The 16705-nt window shown below is 44.6% G+C and overlaps 2 protein-coding genes across 4 annotated transcripts in view; one reads left to right on the forward strand and one right to left on the reverse strand.

The window, feature by feature from the left end:
- Nucleotides 1–776, reverse strand: part of SLC45A1 (solute carrier family 45 member 1) — a 74718-nt gene extending 73942 nt beyond the window's left edge. For all 3 annotated transcript variants that reach the window (XM_063354159.1, XM_063354157.1, XM_063354152.1), the window contains exon 1: nt 578–776. The gene's annotated coding sequence lies outside the window, so the exon portion shown is untranslated. The remainder of the gene's footprint in view (nt 1–577) is intronic.
- Nucleotides 13–10503, forward strand: ERRFI1 (ERBB receptor feedback inhibitor 1). The gene is made up of 4 exons (XM_063354167.1): nt 13–142; nt 6948–7144; nt 7270–7346; nt 7948–10503. The coding sequence occupies exons 2-4, from the start codon at nt 7023–7025 to the stop codon at nt 9144–9146; spliced, it is 1398 nt and encodes a 465-aa protein (XP_063210237.1). The 5' UTR covers nt 13–142; nt 6948–7022; the 3' UTR covers nt 9147–10503.
- The last annotated feature ends 6202 nt before the right edge of the window (nt 10504–16705 follow it).

Consider the following 16705-nt stretch of genomic DNA (forward strand, 5'->3'; position numbering starts at 1 on the left):
GCTCCCCGGCGGCCCCGCCCCTCGGTATAAGAAGGCCCGCCGGCGGGCGGCGCGGCAGTGACCGGGCGCTGTGGCGGCTCGGCGCATGCGTGTCGCGCCGGCGGCCGCGCGGGGACATGCGGAGCTGCGCGACGCTTTGGGGGTGAGTGACGGCCCCCGCGGCGGCACCTCCCGCCGCGCCGCGCGTTGCCATGGCGGCGGAGCGCCCCCCGCCGCCGCGGCCCCTCCCGCCCGCCGCGCACCTAAGCCGCCGGCAAGGCTCGGCCGCGGCCCGGGACCGCCTCGTACCTGCCGCGCCAGGCCCCGCCGGCGGGGAGAGGGAGCGGGGGCCGGTGCGGGCGGCCGGCGGCGGCACCTCCGGGTCGCCCGGGCTCTGCCGGGCCGCCGCACCCGGGCTGCCCGGGCCCCTGGCACGGAGCCGCGGTCCCGGCGCGGCGCGGCCCACGCCAGCGGGCGCGGGGGGAGGCGGCGGGCCACGTCCCGGGAGGTGCGCCGGGGAGGAGCGGGAGCGCGTTTTCTTGTGCTGCTGAGGGCGCGGGGGACAGTAGGGGCCCAGAGCCGCCGCTGCGGCGCTTACCTGCGGGGTCGGGCGGGAGGCGTCTCGGTGCGATCCCGCCCCGCTCGCCGCGGCGGAGAGCGGAAGCGGACGGGCGGCCGGAGCCCCTCCGGGGGGACCCGCCCGCGGGCAGTGGTGCCCGTGGCCGCGTTCTTGGAGCCGGAGGCGGCACCGCCGTGCGCTTCCGTCCTGACCGAAACGGTGCCGGTGCGTCCCGTCGCCCCTGTGAGTAAACAGAGACCGCATTGTGGGCTCAGGCTCTGCGCCTCGTACTCTAATTTAGGATGGCTTAATTTAGAGTAAACATTTCTTCATGACTTAATACCCCAGTACACGCTCATCCTCGGTTTTCTAAAATAGCCCGTCCGCGGTGTTTAACTCCGGGGGAACAGCGCGCCCCCAGCCCTGCCCGCGCTCCGGAGCGAGGACCTTGCGCAGCACTGCTGAAGCAGTGACCAGAGCCATTGCTACGCTCGATCTAAAGATAACAATGCTTAATTACATATTGATAATCTGGATGGGAAGGGCTGTGGTCAAGGAGACCCGAGTCTCTTTGGTCAGCTTGGGGATCCTTGAGCCTTTGTCATACTGGAATGACAGGTGAACGATGCCTCTGCATCACAAACACGTTTCTGAATTGCATTTATAAGGTAGTAAAACTTTAAAAGAGAAACCAAACTGGTCAATTCACCCACGTTACTTTATGCACAAGCCTAGTTTTCTTTCCTTAGCAACTTACCTATACAGGACAATTTTATTATTGTTTTTTTTTAAATAGAAACCTACCTTTTGAGGGGGCGTATGTTCTTGGTGAAGCCCTTTGTCTGTCATCCTCTGCAATACAGGAATTATTTCAGAGGAAAACAGTTCCACTTCTCTGTAGTGGAAAACAAAATTAAAACTTATCACAGCGTGTCTAACACTATGGTTATGACTCTGAGTCAGCTATAAAGGAATTTTTATTTCCTGAATGTAAGCTGCCTGTATTCACATTAAAATTTTCAGGAGGGTGAAGTACTATACCTTAAGCATGCATCTGAAATCTGACAAGCAGAGGCAAGGCAATTGTCTTGCTATTTAATTATTAGTTTTCTACTGGCAATTTACAGGTTCCTCCCAGTTGCTGTGTAGGACCGTGAAATGGTAGCCCAAATTTTTAACTGAACTTAAACTCTTTGATGAGCTGAGAACAGCAGTTCTTCGAATATATTCCAAAATAGCTGACTATTATAATCTAAATACATTGTTTGTTTGCTGTTCAGTAGATTTGTCTTTTTAAAGGTATGCCCATCATCATTTGGGGTATACCTGTATAATTAATTTTATTTGCAGCCTCCTATGATTTGAGCAGCATTTTTACCCATCTTCACTAAGTGATCGTAGTCTTAATTTTTCTGCCACAGAATGGTCCATTTCTGGTTGGCAGAATGCATAGAAAAATCTCTCAAAGTTAAGAATATGCCTCATTTATATAATAACTGTAAAGAATATAATTCCTATAAATGGAAACATCTTCTGAGGCCTGTATCTGAGCGTGATTTGGCTTGGGACTTGGAGGAATACTGAACTGCACTGTGGAGGTTTGCTGCATAGTGAATAAGATCTAATTATTTATTACATTAATAGATTTAAACTAACTTTCTTGTGAGGCTGTTTCTGCTAGGTGTTGGTTGCTGAGTATTCATCTAGTTGCAAAGGCAAAAGCACTTAAGGGATGATACGACCACTAGAGAACCAGGATTATTTTTTTTCTTTTTGGAAGTATGTGGAGTTCCAGAAAGTATACTAACAGCTCTTAGGCTTTTTAAAGTCCAATTAGAAGTCTGAAATACTTAGAAGGGGTGGTTCTATCTTAAGTACTTACGTTAAATAGAAAGTCAAAGGAAAAAAGGAAATTACATCACATTGTCAAATAAGGAACAGCTAGCTGGAGAGGATGACTTGTAGTGCAAAAATGTGCCCCTCCTCCCATGAATTGCTTCTGAGATTTGTTAAAGATATGTGGTGGCAAGGTGAGCAAAAATAGGTTGTGCATTTAAGGTAGCCACATTTCTTCCCCTCCCAAAAGTAAGTAGGCCGTACTTCCCCCCTCACCCCCACGCCTTTCCCATTTCTTAGAAGTATATAAGCTGCTTGTTAGGAGTGTTGCCTTTATAAAATCTGTACAAAATTTGTGCAGGCATTCAAAAGTCTGTACAGCAAATTGCTGTATTCCATACCCATTAAGTAAAACATTTCAGAGCATGGTTTGGTCTACTGTGCATACCAGAAAGGCTTTCTTTATTATGAACCTGACTCTCCTCAAATATTTGGTTTCATCGGGGCTGGGAGAGCAGGGAAGAGAGTAACAAGATTCTCTGTGTGATCAGTGGTAGGTGTTGGAGATAAAATGTACGCAAATGCTTTAGTTTCTAAATAGAGGATTACTGTTGCTGTAACACAAGTATTTAGTGATATTTATCGGTATGAATACTGTATATTTGGGATGTTTTATGTAACTCAACTTCGTGTCACAAAAATTTTCCTATATATTCCCATATGCATTCCTCACTGTGTAGATACCCTACTGTTTATGGATGTATTTGACCCTTTTCAGCTTACACATATCCATCGTATTATAACTCATTGGTTCAAGCCTGAAGGTATGTTTGGCCTTGTTAAAAAAAAAAAATAAAATCAATCTTATCTCCAGTATTTAGAATAATTCGTATTTGTTAATGTGAGCAGGCATGAACTATTAAAAAGCATCTCCGTTGCACAGTTGCCTTGCCTTACAGTGGATGGCGTGGATAACTTCCTAACGTACCAACGAACCTTTGAATTGCCTTGGCTTGTGTCTGCCCTCTAGAAATTATTAGCTATAGTTTTAGTTTGAACTAACTCAGTTTCTTTTGAATAACACTGAAACTGTAACATCTTCAAAAGCACTTAAAGTGCTTCGATCTTTCTAATTGCCATAACTAGGCCAGACAAGCAGAGTAACCGAAAACCCATTCTGTACACACGAGCAGCAAAGCAGCGCGAGATCCAGAACATTTCATTACTGCATAGCGTCCATTTTCTTTAACAAATGTGGTTTGATTTTATTTATGGTGAAGTTCAGATCCTCAAGTCTTTAAGGAGGCAGGATTGGGCCCACAGTTACAGTGAAAATCGTTGTTTATGTCTTCATGACTGACTTTTAAAGCCAATTACTAGAACATAGTAGCCTCACAAAATACATACTGCTCGGCTTTAGTAAGAGCACGCTGTATAAAACACAGTTTGTCCTCCTCAATTACACGTCCTCGTGGCTCCCTCTTAAGATACTGTATCGTCAAACAAGCGTATGCACGTTTTAAAACACAGACACCAACTCTCTAGACTCCACTGAAAAAGGACATGCCTTACCTCTCTTGATACTCCTAGCTGAAGGCATAGAGGACAGTTTCATAACTCCGTCTGTTCACAACTCCTTACTGAAATGTCAAGGCAAGTCACCTTCTGCGAACTCACAAAGAGGTTATTGTTAAAAACAAGCAAGTTTTATGGCTGCAAAGTTTGTCTGTGCTTTATTTTTGAAAAAATAGAGAGTTGATTGAAACAAGTGGAAATTACCTTTTCCTAGAGTATGTAAATATTTAATTCCATTTCAGAAGTTGAGCTTAGCATTCCAGAGGGATTTCAGAGAGGCGATTGTGCAACCATCAGTCTTAAGAGCTGAGATTTAGACAGCATTCAGAAAGCTGACACAGTAATTACTAGCAGTGGTTTTGGCGTGGGATCTGATGGAGGTTGGGCTTCTTAACAAGCCCTGCAAGGGTTGTACGTTATCATAGCAAGTACATTACATGTGCTCTCAAACTACAGCAGTGCCACCCCCCCTTCCTGTCTCATTTTTTATATCATAATCGATGTCTCGCTCCTGGTCTTGTTGGATCTTGTATGTGCGCTGAGGTGGAGTACTACCATTTGCTGACTAATCAGTGCTCCGTATCAGTGATTTTTCGACTTGTGACTTGGATTTGACTTCAAAAAATACTGAAACAGCCGTGCAAACTCCTTCATAACCATTAGCCTTCGGTTCAGTAATTCAGTCTCCGTTTCTTTTGCAGATTCATTGCTAATAGGGTAGGATCTGTGAGGCATGAAAAATCACTGCTCAATACAGCGTGAGCTGATGTGATGGATGTTTTATTTGTGAATTGTGTCAACACGATAGGAAGGAATTTTAGAATTGGTGCTATACTTGTACTGCGCTGCTTAAGTCTTGTTGACAAAGGGATTTCTCCAGTTTCTGTGCCCCCACAGACAATGGTTCTGCTTGCACTCACAGAACTGGACGGAAGAACTGCTGCTACAGGACTAAGATATTTTGAACTCATTTGCTAATCAGAACTCCGTTATTGCTTCCTGTGCCTGTGTGTTTGTACTTAATTTTATTATGAAAATCTGCAGTTCCCATTACTGGGAAGGGTCCAGCTTGACTGTGTAATGCAAAAATTTCCAGGGTTAAGCTAGCTTTTAAGATCGTCTAAAAAGGAAGAACATAGTCTTTACTAAAATTGGGAGGGCTGAAGTAAGTAGGACTAAGACTCAAATGCTTTTCTGCAGCAAGCAGAACACTGGTTTGGCCCTTGTTCGCTTCTTACTAAAGCTAATTGCCTCCTGTGTAGAGGTCTTCTTAAATGACTGGCTAAAATACACTGGGTATGTGGTAGTGAATACAAAAATGCCGCTGCTGTTGACACAAGGGCGATCGCTGGTAGCCTTGATCAATAAAAGCATCACACTCTTTAAGAGACCGTGATTAGGTCTTGCACGTTATAAACACGCTTGCAGTCAGCAGCTCTTTGCCATGTACCGTTTGCATGTGTGACCAATACTGGACCCAATTCAAAATTCAGATTTGGAAAAGCGTAGCAGAGTTGTTCTCTCTCAAACATGATGTCCCTGCTCACTGCAGGGGGGTTGGACTAGATGACCTTTAAAGGTCCCTTCCAACCCGACACATTCTGTGATTCTAAACAAGTGTGTATAAAAGGCAAATAGCGGTGTTAGATTGCAAATTAATCCTGAGGCACCTGGCTTACAGTCCTGCTTAGGAGTCTGCCCATCCCTCGTGTTGCAAAGTATAACGGATCTTTCCCCTTAAAGGACGAGGAAGATCACGCATCTGCATAGAATGCCCCTTTTCGAACGGAGTTACCATAAGCATAAGCTATTACTTGTTTCTGTACCCCAGTTTCTTTCAGTGCCGTACTGTGAAGGCGTTCTCTTGACACGCGTACTGCAGTGATGTAGCTGGCCCTCAATCGTTGGTCAGCTTTTCTTTAGGTGGAATTTTTTCTTTTGGGGGGAAAAGGAAGGAAGTTCATGTTAAGAAACTGGTCATATTCTTGATTCTCCAGAGAGACACAAATTAAACTGTTTTGAGTGGGTTGGGTTTTTTGTTTTAAACAGCCACATAACACCATATTGCACTCGCTGAATTTAGGATATTTGTGTAGATGAAGCCCAGACCCAGAGAACATCTTTGCTTATAGTCTTGGACTTAATTTCTTCTGACTGCTTTTACACTGTCGCCCTCAATAATCCATTCTAAATTTTCTAAACAAAGCCCTGTGTGTCAGCTTGTTCTTAGACTATGATTACTTATTCAATATAAAGCAATTGCCAACACATTTTTTTTCCTGTTGTAAACGGGCCAGATAAATCATTGTTCACACATTCAAAATAAATCTGAATGCAGCAGGACAGTTTAAGATGAGATTATTTCAAATTACTAGATTTCTCATTTGTTTGAAATAGCTAGAAGACTTGAGTCTGATTGAAACTATCTTAACGTTTAAGTTTGTTAACAATAGTGACTGCTTTATATAAAAGAAGTTTTTGAATTGTGATTTAAGTAGTCAGTAATTCTGTTCAGTGGAGCAAAGACCATTTGTTAGGCTATTGAAGGTAATATTTAAAAACAGACTAGGCTGTTATATGTTGGCTACACTGGAAACCATAAACTCATTAGCAAAAAGATAAAACGAAGGATAAATGGCTACTAGAAAGTTAGAGATCGTTCCTGAAAACTTATTATAATAATTAATATATGCCTGAATAATTGTCAGTTTACGTACAGGAACTGAAGTTGTTGATGCACAGGTGCCATACATCAACTTTACTGAACATTTTTCTTTTTTTCTATACAGTTTAATTCTGTAAGAGAACTTATGTACTTTGCACTTTAGTTTTGCAGTCAGACACAAGATGACAAGTTTGGTAAAATTTTCCTATTAGCAAGTATTAGGACAGAAGGCCTCTCTACACAGATATTTAATTCCTTTAAATACTGAAGTTTCAGATGAGAGGTGGACTCATCAAGTTTGCATTTCTGATATTAATGTCCTCTTTTTTGAAGGGAATGAAAACTGCAGGAAGCCTGTCAAGGACTGAATTTCTAGGGTCGTGAGACATCGCCAGAGAGCGGCGCACAATGTCAACTGCAGGAGTTGCTGCTCAGGAGATGAGAGTCCCATTAAAAACCGGATTTCTTCACACTAGTCAAGGCATGGGAAGTCTGAAAACCTGCTGGAGTAGCCACAGTGGATTTGAAAAGTGAGTGAGGCTATAGTCTGATCTATTGCATCTTCAAGTATGAGATGAGCATTAAGAATACTTGCACCAGTACCAACTTATGGTTTACTTACAGCAAAGGCTTTTTTTTTTTTTATTCTTTTTAGCACTTTCTTTAATGTGGACCCTATAGCAGTGGCATATAATTTGAATCCATCAGCAGAGCAACATTTACCACCCATTGGTAAGTATAAAGACTAACACACGCATATTTAGGTAGCACAACTGAAAAAAAACCATCCTCAAGTCTTCACTAAGACACTGAATGCTTTTCATTCTGGATATAAGGCTGCCCTCTGGCGACTGAACGCAGGCATTTCAAGAAAATACTGTTCAAGCCCAACAACAACAAAAACATTTAAATAACACGATCAAGTTCAAACAAACAAAAAACCTCTTTTCCTTGTACTTAGAGGCCTCTGAGTTGCCACAACGTTTCTGATAGAAGAGCCATTTAGTAAAACAGCACTTGTTCTGTTGTACTCCTCTGCTGGGATCTTTGTAGCTGTAGCTCTGTTCTGTTGCACGTGCTTGAGGTCTCTTGAACTACCTCATTTAACTGGAGCACTGGCCTAAAATAATAAGGTAATCAGCTGCTCTCTTAACTACAGACAAATCCGTGACCAGAAAAGATCTATAATAACTCATTTTAGTTACTGGAGTCATTAAGCAGACATTACTTACTGTTGCATTAGAAGGAATTAAATAGTTAAATATGCAGTGCCAAAATCACGCGCTAGAGCGCTACTTAGAAAAGTGTTTCTAAGACTTTCTCACTTTTTTAGGGCACTCTTCCAACCATGCTTCCATGAATGACCACAGCTTTGCTGAAAGTTGCATCCAAGTCCCATCTCAGAAATCCAGCCCCCCTCCTGTAAGTCCCAAAAATGAACAGCCGATTTCAAGATATGAAGACCATCTGGTTCCTGGGTTTAGTAAACTGTCATTAACCATGGGCTGTGTTTCTGAAGAAATACCTCCTCACATGCCAATAAAAAACGGGCCAATTCAATTTCTGTCTGCGTCTTCCAATGACCGGAGCTCCAGACCACTACCCCCTCTGCCTATCGCTGAAGACCTTACTCCAGATGAGGTTGACAAAGAGGTGGAATTCCTGACTAGCTCAGATACTGACTTTTTGCTAGAAGATTATGAACTTCCTCCTTTCAAGTCCAGTGCTCCAAGCCGGCGGAGCTTTCGGGGCTGTGGACAAATCAATTATGCGTACTTTGATACTCCAACAGGACCAAAACCAGAAGATGCCAACCCTACACAAAGCCTAAATGGGTACATATCCAGTATTTATCCTCCTCCACAGCAGCTGCATCGACGTTTGCGAAGGTCCCATTCTGGGCCAGCTGGATCTCTTAATAAACCAGTAGTAAGACTATCTGGACACTTAAACAGGTCTTCTCCAAACTCTGATGAAGATAAACCAGAGATACCACCAAGGGTTCCCATACCTCCAAGGGCCCTCAAACCAGATTACAGAAGGTGGTCAGCAGAAGTTGCTTCTAGTGCATACAGTGATGAAGATAGGCCCCCGAAAGTGCCCCCAAGAGAACCTTTGTCACGCAGCAATTCCCGTACGCCGAGTCCCAAAAGCCTGCCGTCATACCTCAATGGGGTTATGCCCCCCACCCAGAGTTTTGCACCTGATCCTAAGTATGTCAGCAGCAAAGCTCTACAGAGACAAAATAGTGAAGGATCTTCCAACAGGGTCCCTTGCATTCTTCCGATTATTGAAAATGGTAAGAAGGCCAGTTCAACTCACTACTATCTGCTGCCTGAAAGGCCTCCGTATTTGGACAAATATGAGAAATTCTTCAGAGAAGCAGAAGAAAGTAGCTCTAACACAGACGTTCAGTCCTGGTCTGGTGACTGCACCGCTACTTCAGCCCCAGCAAAACTGGACTCAAAACCTAGAATGGACATAGCTGGTCATCTGAAACGAAAACACCTGTCTTACGTGGTTTCCCCGTAGTCTCTGGGAGCACGGTCTCAGCTCAGTTATTCAGGACGGAGCTGAACTTTATCATGTTACAAAGTTCTTAAGGTTCTCAGATAATGAAGTAGGACCAGTTTGTCCTCCGAGAACTGGAAAGTGGATGGTAAAGTCCTCTTATGCTGCATATCTCTGATATGTTTCTTAAGACTGTTTTTTGTCTTGGCATGTATAGCTGAAAGCCTAGATTCCATAGAAACATATGGAGGGATAGTAGTCACAGTTGGCCAGTTATATGCTACCTAGGTGAACGGATTTCGGTAGTCATGTTATAAAAAAAAAAAAATACAGCTCTGCATACAAGTCACTTACAAAGCTGACAACAGAGCAGATAATGCAGTACGGTTTTGTATCAGGCATTTCCAAAATTCCTTTCACACGCTGAGAACAGGCTCTGTCCTCTTTGACTAGGACGTGCCAACCTGGCGAGAAGGTAACTGCAAGATCTGATATCCACTTCAAGACTTGGCAAGCATATTGGAAGTGCATTTCGAAAGATGAATCTATTTTACAACTTAATTTGACACTAATAGACTTTTAAAGTGAGTTAGGTTTTGTAGATTCTTTCAGTTGCTAGACACACTTGGCTCAACTTTGCCATTTTTCCTAGGAGAGACTTGGACCAGTTATTGCTAAGCTGCTGCTGCTGCTCTTTTCCTTCTGGATCCTGGAAACATGTGAAAGTGTCCTGAAAGTGGCAGAGGATACGGGCAGCTATAGGGTTGCAATTAAGTAGGCAGTAACAACTACGTGCTCACCTAGAGTCTGAAATTCTGACGATATTAAATACAGAATCACAGCACAAGCTGGTCTTGTGTTCCGGTTTCTACGCAGTATTTTAGGGGAGGAGGAAAGTATGAGGAAAAAATATGATTCCATGTATTGAACAGTGTCAGTCCCATCTCTCGCTGCTTCAGATGCTGCTTCTTGCTGTTTAGTTTTTCCTCATTGTGCCTCAGCGATCCACTAAAGTTCACTGAGGCGCCACATTTGTGCATTAGCAGTTTCTTACGCTCGTTGTGATTACATTTATCCTCTTACAGATAAGCACAAGAGAAAGGGTGCTCATTAACGGAGGTACAGAAGCAGAATGTGTTCCTCCTCACAGAAATAAACAAGCTGTTTACAGTTTAAACTGCTGAATGAGATGTTTGAGCTATTTTAAAGCTTACTTTTTATTTGTTTTAGTACAAACTAAATGAAGGTGAAATACATGCTATAGAAATGCACTGATATTTCTGCATCATGTACAGTATTGAATAAAAAAGAATTCACTTTGTATTTTGAATATTGTCATGCCGAGTTTAATAAAGCTATAAAATACTTATTTATGATACATTTTGGTTTTTGCTTTATTGAGTAGTGTATGCAGTTGTGCATTTGAGTTCTGCCTTTACTGGAAAGTTCAAAGCGAGTAACGTTAAATGTACAACAAATGTTGAATTCAGCTTGCATTTAATTAAAATTAAGATTTCTGCAGAAGTGTTCAATAACTCACATTGCACACCATTAATTTTAATTCCTTTTTACTACCTGGTAGCATGGTGTCTATAGTTTTGTGCTGACAATAAAACATCCTGTAAGACTTGAGTTATTCAGCCTATCATTATTAATAACCTTTGTTATTTCTAGAGTCACCCATAGCATGTTAAGCACCATTGTACAGAAAAGAGAGGGCAGTAGTGTTCCTGTCTTCAATTTCTCGCCTGTTAAAAAAGAACTAAATTGTACATTACGGGTGACTGAAGAGAAGCTACTCATATTCTGAGGGCAAAAAAAAGAGTCCTGAGCATAGCATGGTAATTTTTTTTTTTCTTGAGAAAGAAATTGCAAATACTCATCACAAAGCAAGTACATTTAACTGTAGTCTGTGAACGATGGGTAAAGTTGCTGAAGCTATGAGGCATCGCACAACTTTGATCTTTTAGCTGTGCGCGCAGGTAAATACTTGCCTTGATCTGGCAGTCTGAAGTCCTCACATTTTCTGTGAATGAGTTTATTTCAGAATTATACTTGATGGAAAAAATGTCAGATGTAGTTTTCCAGTAATGCCTAATTACTTGGCTTTTATAGCTGGGGAGATTGCTAAGCTTCATTTATGTATGTGCTTAAACCTACTGCTGTGCCATAACAGTGCTAAGAACCCACGCAGATTTGCCTCCAAAACATAAACAAGTTATCTAATCCTGCGCAAGGCTGTTGACTATAATATTCATCCTACTGAAAGCTCTGCTTCCCCTCCACCCCCTAGATTTTTCTAAGGTGGAAAAAATCAAATTGGTACTTGCAACCTTCCCCTTAAACACGAGCAGCTTTAAACCTAGGACCCCAAAATAACAAACCTTCTCAGTTACACGGTCGCTGCTGCAGCAAACAGACGGATGCCGCCAAGCTGCAGCTCGTTCCTTGTCGACTGTGAGACTCGGCACAAACTCGGCAGTTGTCATTTCAGCAGAACTCAGTCTAAAGCCAAGCAACTGCCCTGCAAATCTTTTCTGGCTCTTGCCTCTGGGTCCCACTCCTTTCCCAATACCTGGAACCCCCTTTTAGCCCAGGGTCCTGTGCTTGAACAGACTGCTCTTTCTCCTTACCTGGAAGCGCCTGAATCCCCCAAGACCTCAAGCCTCAGTTCTGCCCCGAGTAGCATTCGCTCTCAAATTAACAGCAAAGCCACTCTTGGATGGGAAAAGAAGAAAGCTTCCCCATCCAGGTACCCCATAGTAAGCGTCCTCCTGGCTTTCAGTGGGATTGTTTTGGCTTAAAGCGTTTGGGGAAGAGCCACATGGCTCGTGTGCGCACTGAGACACGAGCCGCTCCTGACGGGGAGCCCAGCCCAGGCACAGCCTTGCGTCTGGACAAAGTGGAACCGCGAGTTCGAGCTGTGGCTGCCAGGTCTCCTCCACTGCTCCCGTTGTGAGTACGGCGATGGGATAAAGCTTCTGCCCTAACTCGCCGCACGCCGGCCTGGCGCTACTGCTTGGTGTTGGCGCAAGGCAAGCCAAAGAGACTTCTCAAGTGACTAACAGCTGAGCACGTCTTTGGTATAAAATGGGGTATTTGTTACAATTTCCCCAGCCGCACACCCCGGCGCTTATTTTCACTTCTGTTAGCGGTGGAAGTTCCCTAGTCATTGGGCTAAAACCTTTTCTGCTAATGTAGCAGAAAGAAATTTTTTTACTTCCTCAGAAAAAGACCTACTTCTGAGTACAAACTATTTTCATGTTTATAGTGCTGAAAAGTTTAAAAACCTTATAAACTTGTGCTTTTTAATAGTCTTACGAAACCTTTTCTGAAATTCAAAAGAAGTACAAGACTTCTATCCTAACCTCCATTATAGTCTTTCTTCTAGAGAAGAAAAAAAAATGCTGTGAGAATTCCTGAAATTATTGGTGTTGTCTACTCAGTCCTGAGTATTAAAAATAAATAACAAAAATTACTCTGTAGTGATGCTATCTTTCCTACTGCACGTCAGCTGAATAACAGCAGTCTCGTTCCAGAAGTTAAACGATGAACTTAAGTTTAGTGCAATTGTAACTGAAGTAAAACAGACTGAACCCGAATTGCAAATAGCGACTGGAACTGGCTACGAGCAAGACATTCAAGCAGGTTACAGACCTCACGTGCCTCCGCAGTATGAGGACAGTCATTTACAGGCACGTCTTACAGTGTTTAAGTAACTCGGCCATTTTCTCCTTTAAAAATCCGAAGCGGTAAGGTTTCGCTGAGGACGTAAGCCCAGAGTTCAGTGGTTCTCTCTGGGTGACCGTGAGGGGGGCAGCGACAAAGGCAGGTGGAAGCCTCGCTGTATGTTCTTAGGCACAGATTCCTGTGCTTTGGGGGACAAAGTTTGCACGATCCAAAAATTGTATCCCGTTTTCCAAGCGAGTAATTAAGGCTGTAGAGCTGTGGGGGAAGCTTTGCAAGTTCTGGCCAGAAGAGATTTCTCTGCTCATCCCCTGACACATGATAAGACTTGTCAGGACACAACATGCTTTTGCAACAGCCTCATCGCATGTTTGAATATTTAGAGCTTGGGCTCACCTGGGCAAGGCCTGACAGCTTGCCTCTGAGGAGGGAGCCCCTTGCCAGAGAGATTTGACTGGAATAATCACACTTCAAAGCAGTTACGACTTGATACACTGAAGTCTGAAGAATCAAGGAATTTGTGTTAAAGCAGGGAAGAAAGATGGGCAGCTAAGGAAAGGCAATGCTTCCCACAGCCTCCTGATCCGAGGGCGTACTGCTCGCCCCCCAGAATGTCTTTCTTGCCTCAGCAGCACAGCTGTGACCCCCAGAGGCGTCAGTGAGGAGCCACGGGTGCAAGAGGCAAGGGCCAAAGGGGGCCGCACGGCCACAAACGCGAGGGCTGGATCCAGGGCAGCCGCACGGCGAGCCCGTGGTCACCGAGCCGACCTCGATGGCACGTGGCAGGCAGCAAAGCTGGTGGGGGGGGTGGCCCCTCCCCAAGGCTCAAAACTGTCGATACCACAAGCAAAAGCCCACCCTAAATAACAGCGTCAGCAAGAAGCGCCTCTCACGCCCGCCCTGGGAAGGGTCGGTGTCGCCCAGCTGCTCTGATGTTGGCGAAACACCCGCCTTGGTGAGTTTGAGTCCAGCAAATCAACCCAGAGGAGCTGCCTGGCTGGCAGCTAGAGGCAGCTGCCTCCATATACCTTTTCCTGAAAGGAAGAGGCTGCGTTAGGTCCTGGTGACTTGAAAAACCCATTAGCTGAACTTCTCCACCATGTTAACTTGCTCTTAAACAGATAATGTCAGGAAATAACATGCAGTTGTAGTGGGAGGTCATTTAAAAACCTCCCGATCGTCAGTTTCTCTTGCATCATAAGAGATAAAACAGAAAATAAACCTGGTTTGGAAGCATGCTGATTGACAACATAATTAAATTCTGCAGTCATTGAAAATGACTGATCCTTGTTGTCGCTGTTGTGATTCGTTTTCCATTCGCTCCTAGACTGCAACAGGCACAAGCGCTGCTGCACCGAAACTGCAGAAAGCTCTCGCCGAGGTCGCGTCTCCTCCTGCCGCAGCCTTGGGTTTGTTCTCAAACTGCCTGAGCGAAGCGGCAGGTCTGACACGATAAAGGAAAGCATCCGTCTAGCCCAGGACAGACACCCGTTTTGCAAGGGCAGTTATTACAGTAGGGAGTAGTTGCTGATGGTGTTCAAACCAAGTCTTGTCAGGAATTCAGGGTTAAGATGATGACCAGATCAGTCATGGAATTCCCACCCTTCAAACTCATGATTACAGACTGCAGCCCTTATAAACGCTTTTAATAGTATTACAAGCTGTATGTTAAATACATACTCTCTAGATTACTGTCAAGAAGGAAATCTGTGATGGCGGTAACAAGATGCATAATTTTATTGCTTGTAGGGTCTCTGCGGTTAGGTAACCTATTGACTTTGTGCGTGTGTGTTGGGTGTTCCTGGCATAAACTTTTTGATTTTTTTTTTTAAAGTAGCTTAATCTTTTCTTTTCTTGATAGCTTGCTTTCTGAAGCAGGTTGTATTTGTTTAAAACTGAGAACATACAGCAAGTTTTCTGTTTCTCATAGCTCCTTGGCACTGAAAATCTAGCACACGAAGTTTAATTATACTTATTAATATTTGTTAAATGGTGCTGCAGAGATTTCTGGCTGCTGTTTGTGATTAGCATTTGTAAGCTGAAAGAGGTGTTACCCCCACCCATCCTGCATTGTAATTCAGGCCTTGCATAATCTCCACCCAAATGCCTATTTTCATCCACACAGCTCATTATTTTTTCTGAATCATATATGGAAGCCACACCCGTGATTGCTCATAGACTGTTGCTATATTATTTATATATTGGTGTGCACCTTGATCCCAGTTGCGGTTAATTTTGGAAAAGGTGTTAGGTATTCCAGATTTCAAGTGGCATGCCACTGAAACCTGGGAACCATTACTGCTATTCATTTCCTTACAAAGTGATTCAGAGGAAGAGATGCTTCTGTGTTTACAACCTGCAGCTTCTTGCTGAAGATTAAAACTGTCGCCCACAAATTGTTAGCATGAGAAAGCCGCAAAAGAAGAAGAGTGCAAATACACTGCCACGAAACACCAGAGAAAAAAACATGCCGGGTTACCCCACCGTCGCCACCTTGAATCTGATCGAGGACGCTATCCACCACACATCGAGCCATCGTGATAAAACAAAGAGGCCTTCCAACCACTAAGTCTTTGGATCAAGCACAGGATCACCAGGCCTGACCCAGAAGAATGATCTCCTGCCTACCGCCTACTCAGGTGACAGAGTCTCACGTCCCTGCTACCCAAAATATTTATTTTACCTTTGTTAATGTGTTTATTGTGCTCACAACAACTTCAAGGGCAGGGTCAGCTCTACTGAGTGCCTTTCTGAAGGCATCTGGAACACGCAGCCAGCCCTGTACGCTTCGCAGTCTTTAGGCGCGAAGTTCTCGGCTTCGGGGAAGTCCACACCAAGGACCACATCGGCTCAGGCCACGCTGAGTCCAGCTGTCACATGGCAGGGTGCGAGGCAGACACACGCGACCAGCAAGCGGACCTTTGCAAGGTTACTCATGGCCTCGCAATCCCTGTGTTGTCACTCACCAGCTGTTAAGCAAGGTCCAAAGGAAACGCGAGACTCCGACCACATTAGGTTGCACTTAGTGACTTCATTTGTCATCCATCATGTTGACAAGTTATTCAAGAAAAGTTTTCCTGCATCCTGGTTGCACGCCCCTGCACTTATAGCTTAAGCAATTTGAATTGGGATCGTGCTCTTATGATGCAGAATCCACATTGCTCCAGCACAGCGAGAGGCACACGGCGACGCAGAGGCCTCAAACAACTCAGGGCGGAGAAGAGATTATGGTGCACACCCTGACATGTTCTGTTGCTCATGGAATTAAAATAGCCTGAACTGCTTTTGCTGGGGAGGGGAAGGCTGCCTTTTCACAGAGTATTGTCTCATCATGCTGAAAAAAACCAATGAACCGCAGCAATCAACTCCACTAAAAGCCACATGGAGAGACACCCCTATCCGAGACACGCGCTTCTAGAAATGGACGGGGGTGAGGAGAGTGCTGAGGAGCTCCTGCCTCGTACAGAGGCCGATGGACAACAGACACGGGGCTCTGAAGACAGGACGACCTGTTTAGCTCCTAGCTGCAAATTGAATGGCTTAATGCCAGTGTTTTGTTAAAGACCGACAGTCTAAACATACGTGTTTTTAGGTGGGGGGAGACCACGTTCAGTCATTTTCTTCTACGGGTTTTATCAGCGGTACGATGCCCTGTGCTGGGTGCAACACACAGCAGTATTGTTCCGTGAGACGACCCACGGACCCCATCACACCCCAAGCCGCCTCCCCACCACCCACCGAGGCAGACCACGGGCAGCGGTTCTGTCCTGCCTTCAGGTAACGACACGGCGCGCAGGAATTAGCTCAAGCTCAGCCTCTTGGGCTGCTCTCACCTGAATGGGCCATTGCAGGGTGCTCCGGACATACCGCCTCTTCCCAGGGCACACTCCCCC

The sequence above is a fragment of the Chroicocephalus ridibundus genome, chromosome 16 (assembly GCF_963924245.1).
Source record: "Chroicocephalus ridibundus chromosome 16, bChrRid1.1, whole genome shotgun sequence".
Classification (NCBI taxonomy): Eukaryota; Metazoa; Chordata; class Aves; order Charadriiformes; family Laridae; genus Chroicocephalus; species Chroicocephalus ridibundus.

What these genes read in the sequence shown, in the direction of transcription:
- ERRFI1 (XM_063354167.1), top strand. Translation starts at nt 7,023, where the DNA reads ATGTCAACTGCAGGAGTTGCTGCTCAGGAGATGAGAGTCCCATTAAAA. An exon ending in AGCCACAGTGGATTTGAAAA is followed by an intron (nt 7,145 to 7,269) that starts GTGAGTGAGGCT and finishes TATTCTTTTTAG; the next exon opens with CACTTTCTTTAATGTGGACC. An exon ending in GCAACATTTACCACCCATTG is followed by an intron (nt 7,347 to 7,947) that starts GTAAGTATAAAG and finishes TCACTTTTTTAG; the next exon opens with GGCACTCTTCCAACCATGCT.